Here is an 8,280-nt window from a genome sequence, read left to right on the forward strand (position 1 = left end):
TTTAAAATTTATTTTTATTATTTTTGAAATTCTTAGTCTAGGTTCGTAAGTAGCATAAAAAAAAATATTGACTAGTATACTATGCTTTATCAGAAAGATGTAACAAAGGCAATAAAGCTTATTTTGACTTTGAATAACCTTGCCCTTAACAATACCTAGAACCGTGTAAGATACCTATCCTGTTATCCTGAGTGCCTGTTATTTTATTTTATTGCCTATTGTAAGTTTAATGTTGAACTATACATATAAACAATTTATTTATTTGTACTGGTTTGTTAGATTTTTAATTTGTATGTATTTTATTTTCCTATTTGTCACACTTCTATTCAGAAATAGCTTAATTTTAAGATATACCTGTTTAATTTATACATTGTTAAAAACATACCTAGGTGTAATTTAATTAGCTTACCATGTTTCTTTACAATATTTTTTTTTTACTTTGATAAGTATTTTATAATAAAAAATACCTTTAAAATAAATATACTATATTTCCCCAATTAAATCAGCTTATACAATATTACAAACATCATTTAGACTTATTCATTTAAAAAGTAGAAAAACGTTTTTATACAAGGTGGCAATCGTCCCTAGCAATCAACACAAAAAAAATCAACTGGAAGCCATATATAATAAATGTAATTTCTATTACTAGAAACTTCGTTAAAAAGAATCTTTCCAACAGGAAAAAGTCTACTTATTTTTGTTTCAATACATGCACATGCCAAGGTATTTGCAATTCAAAGAAGTCGGAAAGCAACAAAAAAAAACGACAATACCGAACGGGATATCGCCGTTTACATATCACTCGTGGCGTAAAAACGCAATCTTGAGGCGATGTATACAGTCGCCAATAAAAAAAAATTGTTGATTTAAAATTTGCACTAAAACTACCACCATCACATGGGGGTATAATCGAGCTGCACGTACAGCTGTTTCACGCCTACCGATGCAAAAATCATTTGAGTATGTTGCACTACGTATTTCGGATCGACGTTTTTCGACACTTCCAATTTGATTGCACCGACGTACACTTCACTGCACAGGGTCCAGAAATGGGGCTCCTGCACCGAATAAACCCCCGGTAAACTAATTACTTTTTGGTAACACTGAGGCAGGACGTTGTCCAGGCTGAAGGGTTGACGCTGCATTAAAATGGCGACAGAGTCTTTTATTAATGCCAGAACGCTGAGCGCTATGAGGATCGCTATAAACATCGAGCAGATGGGGTCTGCGATCATCCAGCCGAACATTTGCATGAGGACTGCGGATATTATTACCCCTACACTTCCTAAAATAGATGGGTAAAGTCTTGTGCTACTAGAAATATTTTCAGGGTTTACTTATAATAGGACAGTCAATCTGGCATCAAAATAGGTCTGTAAGTTTGTCAGTCTCTAAATTTTTTAATTTGTTTTCAAGGATAAGCTGTAAGGCGTAAAAACTTGTAGAACAAAAAATTAAGATTCTCCATAATGGAACTTCACCTTATGGAAGGGAAGCTTCTTGGTTGTATATACTTTAAAACGAACCAGCCTTGAGAACCATGTCAGTAAGTGTTCTTTCACAGGAATTTGAATCCGCTGCGTCTATTACATTTTTTAGGTTTTACATTGACCAAAATCTTAACTGAGAAGAACAAGTACAAAATCACAAATAAATAATGCGATATTTTCGCTGAGGGTGTTAAGAGCATTCATTGACCAGAAGGTATTGTTGTCAGTCTATTAAATAAATTTCTACTCAATACTGCGTTATGGAATAATTTTTTGGCAGTCGAGGTAAATTCAACTTCTTCAACCTTTTCAGGTATCCATTTAGGATGTTTTTTTCATATTGCGACAAAATTCAGGAGAAGTTCCTTGGACGAAATCAAGCAAAAAAGTTAGGACGTTTAGATTTTACACTATAGGATGGTAAAGTTGAATGAAAAAACTTACTTTTTTCTATAAATTTTATACCTGTAGACATTTTTGAACACTGAAAGCATCCGGCATTATTTCCCCAAAAGTTAATTCTATATCCCAAATGGGAATCTTAAGCTATTTTTTTTCAGTATGTTCATTAAGTTGTATGTTAACAAACCCGTTTGCAAAGCATCAAAATGCCAGTTTAAAGATAATTGCTTAATGTGTTTATGAAATTTCAATCTATCATCTATTACAATACTGCAACGGACTAATACAATAAGGAGTTCTGAATTTAATGGCAGGTTGTCAAGTGTATATGTAAAGTTTGAAATACTGGTTTTATTTACATAAGACAAATAATTACAGTTCATTAAAAATGCATTGTATCGTCTGCACAAGAAGTACTGTGGCTTTTTACCGATAATGGATTTTCACTTAGTTAAGAAAAAATAGTGAAATTAAGCACTAGCCTGAGCCAAACTCACAAGAAATATCATAGTTTTCATGTCATCGATTTAAATTACACCATAATATTCCGTATCAAAAACTCAAAGGCTTTTGTTAAATCATAAAACATACATCTATTTAACTGAAAATATTTTAAGAAATTCTAACTTTAAAGTATTAAGTACTTCATCAAGAATAAAAATATATCCAGAACCATGTTTTGTTTTGTGTAATTAATTTTGACAATGAAGGAGAATAACTGTCAGTAGAAACTTCTGTTATGTCCTCCTCTTGCTTAAAAATAGGAACTAAAATAGCCCTCTTTAAATAGTAAGGAAAATCGCTGATTTAAGACTGAGATGCTAATGCAATCTGCCAGTAATTACAGAGCCACAAAGGAAAGGTTTAAGAATAGTTTCATTCATATATAAAGGTTCAAAAATACTTTCATACTTATATGAACATGTCACAGAGTTACTGTGCTGCAAAATGTTGTCTACAAAACCCTGTTAATAAAGTTTGTTGTGTAGAAATTGCTCACTTCACAACTTTCAATAAACCATAGTTATTTAACACCCCAAAAGATAAATATGCAATATAGCAGATACCCCTTTATCATCTACAAATTGCACAGGAGAATATGAAATATGTTTATAATTGTGTGTTTAAATATTAGCAATTACTTACAGATTTCTTATTAATAGAAGTAATATTTACAGATAGAAAAGTTATGATATAATTTTTTTTATGTAATGATACATTGGATTGTCATGACTAAGTGTCCTTTAAATTTATGAAATTTGACTATGATGATGCTTTCAGGTTCAGTTTTTTTTATTTTTAGAGAAAATATAATCCCAAAAATTAGTTTTCTGAGACTTCTTCATGCCAATTTCATGCAGTAAACGAGTCTGCATGAAATTGGCGAATTTGAACATGAAATTGAAATTAGTGAAACGAGTCTGTGTTATCGATTTCACAGGATTATCTTATAAGTATACATGTGTGTATATTTTGTAGTGTCCGATATATGTGAAGCAAAGTCTGGATCTATATCCCACATATACCTAAACATTCCTATGAGATATATACCCTTCTTAATCCTTAACTTAATTCCAAACTTTTGCCTTTTAAAACAAGACTGATGATATTCCTTTATTTTCTATACTTTTTATTCCTTAAATGAATATTTTAGTTTCAACAGTAACATTTTCATATTGGCAAATATGATTAATGCCTGTTGTCTGTTAAGAATGTTGTCTGACTAATTGAGTTTTATTAAAATTTTAATTAAAATATTATAATGTAGTATAGGATTTCATATATTTGTAATTTATATAGGAAACTTTCTAGTCTGTTTTTGAAGTATGTGAATGTGTATGATTTTACATGAATTTCATAAAATATATTTATAGGTTTTTTTATGAAAAGAAATGCTGCATGAATTTTCCAAAATTTCAAATGCCAGATTGACCATACTATAAATTCAAATTGAAAGTTTTAAACAATTACAAATGAAAATTAATGTATACTTACCTAAAGTATCTGCCAAAATGTGCAAGTAAACTCCTTTCATGATCTGAGAGTTCCCACCACCTGCATCTATGTCAATATTAAAATCGTGAGAATGGTTATTGTGACTGTGTCCATGTCCATGACCTCCATGGGAGTGCCCATGTGAGGAGCCTCCACCATGAGAATGACCATGCCCATGTTGAAAGGCATAGATTCCTACCAAGTTCACTATGAGCCCCAGTACTGAGACAACGAACAGCCTTTCATGTTTTACCTAAAATTTAATGAAAACTTGTTAATTTGTGAAGAAAAATGAAGGTGTTTGGAAATTTACCTCTGGAGGTTCAATGAGCCTCTCCACAGCTTCAGACATAAGGAAAAATGAAATAAAAAGTAAAAAAAGACCATTTACAAAGCCGGCCAAGATCTCTGCCCTTACATAACCATAAGAATACTTGTCATTGGCTTTCCATTTTGTAATTACTGATGCTACAAGTCCAGCTATTAGGCCTGTGCAGTCAAAGAACATATGGAAGGAGTCAGATATTAAACCTAAAAAAAAAATAATAATTTGAAGCTTTTATACAGGTTAATTATTAGTAGTTGAGTAATATAGTAAAATGAATCATCTTGATCAGCTTTACCACTAAACAAAACTTTATTTTAGTAATTCTATAAAAAAGGCACTTATTGCAAAGGTATGTGACTTCACAAGTAACTTGGAATAAAGAGGTGCTGGAAATAAATAAAGAGTTGTATTTTAACTTATTTAATAAGGAACAATATTTAATTTGGGTTATGAACAAACCAAATTAAATTTTTTTAAAGAAACATGAACTACAATCTGCTCTTGACCTGAGCATTAGGTTAAATAGGAGAGTCATCTATCACAATTTAATATACCAATCTCATCAATTTATGATTGTTCAAACTATTCAACCTTAATCTTACAAGAACACAGGCACTTCAGGACCACATGCCTTTCCAGTAATCTTTCAGTCAAAATTTCGCTTTTTTTGCTTCTAAGACCCTCTTTACATATTTTTACTTCAATTAGATTACTGGAAAACAAGCTCTTTGCATCTATTTGCAAATCAGAAGAGAATTTGAAGCTCAGCAATTATTGGTCATTTGAGACCATTGATTAAGACTGTTGGTCTTTAAATTTAAAGGGCTGTTTTATTTACTAACAATGTGAATCCTCCCAGTCTTCCACAGAACCTAATTTTCCTTATTATAATATTTACAGATATTAAAATGTTTTAGTATCATTGGGGAAAAATCATCAAGTTCATATACATAGATCCTATAGTTTATATACATTTCAGTAAGGTGTTTGATAAACAAATTGCAGTATCTGGCAAAACATGCAGTGCTTGATATCCTCATCCCTTTGGATCAAACTGCCATGATTTTCCCCAAGGTTTGAACTTGGTCTATTGCTATTTATTATGCCAATCATATTTTATTTATTTATTTAAATATGCAGCAGAACCAATTTACAAAAATAATGTTAGATAATACAAAATACTAGATAATATAACAATACAAATATAATACTCACATTTCCCAAAAAAATTAAGATAAATCCTCAGGCCTAAATCAGATCAAAATAATTGTTAACAAAGCTAAAAACTTCACACAAAAGTAACTTAAAACTATGCAAGGAACATAGGTGAAAGCTTAAGATTGACTGATTTTTGATTTGAATGACCATAAAGTACTGCAAAATGGATCCAATCTGAATGAAAAGGTAAATAAAACATAGGGAAGTTAACCCTTTTTTAATAGGTGTTAAAAGGAATTGCTTCCAAGAAATTAGGAGAATGATATAATACATTTAAGATCTTATAAAATGTTAAGGCCTAAGTTATTAAAATAATGCTGGTTTTTGAATGATGCGGATTTCAAGATTAGGGATATCAAACTTGATACTAATAGCAACAGCCTATGTAATAATTATAAAAAAATACTAACTTCAGCTTTATAAGCAAGGGATCTTAAGAATCTTCTTTGTACAGTCTCAATGCATTTAATATGACAGATTCATCAGAAAACCGAATTACAGCCACATACTTAAGGAAGGAACAAACCAAAGAGACCAATTTTTATTGTCCTTTATTTTTAGTCTTTTCCTAATGTTTGCTGACAACCTCAAGATATATTTCAATCTCAATGTTTGAAATTACAAGTCAGTGGTGTGATCTCAATGGAATAGAACTGAATAATAAAAGTGAATTCAAATGGTCATAATAGAAATCTAAAGATTTATATCAAACAGCCATGCAAAGATTTTAAAAATGTATTTGCTTTAAAACAATTGTATAATTGCATATGTGAGGTCTTTACTGGAATTTTCTAACATTATTTGGTGTCCCTATTTTCAAATTCATATTGACAGAATTGATGCAATTCAAAATAAATTTCTAAGATATGCTAGCTATACACTCTTTAACTCTGGGATAATATTAAACAGTGAACTTACTATATCATACCTAAACCTAAGTCTATTTTCTACTAGAAGGGAGTATTATGATGTTTGTTTCGCATACAAAGTGTTAAATAACTATATAACTAGCCCAGAGTGTTTAGCCACCTTTAAAATTCATGTACCATCAAACCAAACACCTAATAGATCCCTCTTGCATGTGCCATATTGCAGAACATTTTACTTGCTTCTCAGCCCAGTAAACCGAATCTCAAATAAGGTTAACAAATATTGCAATGTGTTACATTAGTTTAGTTGTACTTCCCCAAATAAATTTAAGTGTGAAGCAAAGAAAGCTATTCTGCACAATTAAGCAATAAAATAATTGGATGTTTCTTTTTTTTTCTCTTTATAGGTGTTTTATGTAGTTCTTTTGATATTCTATTGTAAACTGTAACATTCATCAAATGTAATTTATGTTAATAAATAAATAAATATAGGTATATACTGGAAATACCAGAATTAACACAAAAATAATTGTGAACTGAAATCATGAATTTATTATTACTAATATTATTGTTATGCTTTATGATTTCGATTTGATTGTGTATTTTCTGTGATGTTTCTCTTATTTTATTACAGCCATACTTATTAAATAGAGGTGTACTTTAGGCACAAACCACATTAATATGTATATTTTCAACAATATTCTTCTTTAACTATTGATATACCCTGTATTACCCTTTAACCATAATTGGAAATTCTGTCATATTATAAAATTTAATTGGGCACTATTTGCCCATTGATAAGTAGATAAATAAAATAAATTGCAATATCAAAAGGTTGTTCTAAAAGACTTACCTAAACTATTACTCCATACCCCATAAAGCAGCTCCACAAAGGCAAATGAGAAGTTCAACAGAAGGAACAGAAACAGATTTCTAGAGTTTCGGTCTGAGAATATGATCCTTATGTAGCCATTTAATTTTTCTTTTATTCTAGAACCGAACCCTCGGGGATAGGTATCCTTGTGGGACAGGGGCAACATATTGCTGAGCCCAAATTTGACTATAAATTACTTATAAAACATATTTCTTACACCCTGTTTTAGAGTAGGATCGCCTTAAGTCGCAGTTTTACGAGGTTATTTATAGTTAAACTTGGAAACTTTATAACGGCATGCGAGAAGAGACCAAGGGGAAAAATTACCGAAAAGATATCGACCCAGAAAAGAGATTTTAATTTATAAAAATTTAAATTTTCTTTTACACCAGCCGGGACCGGCTGACAAATAAATTTGCCATGTTGTCATTATGTCAAAAAAACAGTGATAAGTGACATTTGACATCTGACTTTGACATTTAACACGTCATGATAATGTTAAGGCTCTAGACTTACGGGTATTCTCATCCGCCATATTAGTCCATGCGAGATGGGGAGCGTGTAACAACACCGTCTGCAGTGGGGAAAATCGCTCTGCGAATTTCGCAATTTTTTTAGGAAATTATTTACTCTGAATTGAAATTATTTATGAGGGATTTATGCCTTCGTCCGTTGATCACAGATACGACGTAAATGCGTTTCGTGGTGCCTGCGGTAACACACATTGTTGTCGACGATTTCCAATATCCAGCATTGACTGTAAACATTGAGGCTGGCAAGTTTCAAAGGCTGTTTATTGCACGTTTACTGCATAGTACTGAGTACTGTTAGTGTTTATAAATCCTAGGGTATCAACGAGTAACCAATGTGACCAGTGGCGAAGCGTGAACTTTTTTTTTTTGGATAAACAATAAAAATCGTTAATTAGAAAAAAATGTGTATTAAATATTATTCACTTTAATGAAATAGAAAATTAAAGCGCATGAAATATTAACTCAAAGAGAAAATGTGATATAAAAAAGAAAAAAATAATTACTACTAGCATAAAAAGATAGATAGATAAAAATAAATACTACTTACAAAAAAACACAACATAGGTAT

The 8,280-nt window shown here is 30.9% G+C and overlaps 1 protein-coding gene across 1 annotated transcript; it reads right to left on the reverse strand.

Annotated features, from left to right (window-relative positions):
- Positions 1 to 468: 468 nt before the first annotated feature.
- LOC126735486 (zinc transporter 7) lies at positions 469 to 7,602 on the reverse strand. The gene is made up of 4 exons (XM_050439489.1): positions 7,159 to 7,602; positions 4,204 to 4,421; positions 3,891 to 4,143; positions 469 to 1,288 (listed from the first exon to the last, which is right to left on the reverse strand). Exons 1-4 carry the CDS (start codon positions 7,343 to 7,345, stop codon positions 897 to 899), a joined length of 1,050 nt encoding a protein of 349 aa, XP_050295446.1. The 5' UTR covers positions 7,346 to 7,602; the 3' UTR covers positions 469 to 896.
- Positions 7,603 to 8,280: the final 678 nt, after the last annotated feature.

The sequence above is a fragment of the Anthonomus grandis genome, chromosome 4 (genome assembly GCF_022605725.1).
Source record: "Anthonomus grandis grandis chromosome 4, icAntGran1.3, whole genome shotgun sequence".
Lineage (NCBI taxonomy): Eukaryota > Metazoa > Arthropoda > Insecta > Coleoptera > Curculionidae > Anthonomus > Anthonomus grandis.

What these genes read in the sequence shown, in the direction of transcription:
- LOC126735486 (XM_050439489.1), bottom strand. Translation starts at nt 7,345, where the DNA reads ATGTTGCCCCTGTCCCACAAGGATACCTATCCCCGAGGGTTCGGTTCT. An exon ending in GGCTCATTGAACCTCCAGAG is followed by an intron (nt 4,144 to 4,203) that starts GTAAATTTCCAA and finishes ATTAAATTTTAG; the next exon opens with GTAAAACATGAAAGGCTGTT. An exon ending in CATTTTGGCAGATACTTTAG is followed by an intron (nt 1,289 to 3,890) that starts GTAAGTATACAT and finishes CATCTATTTTAG; the next exon opens with GAAGTGTAGGGGTAATAATA.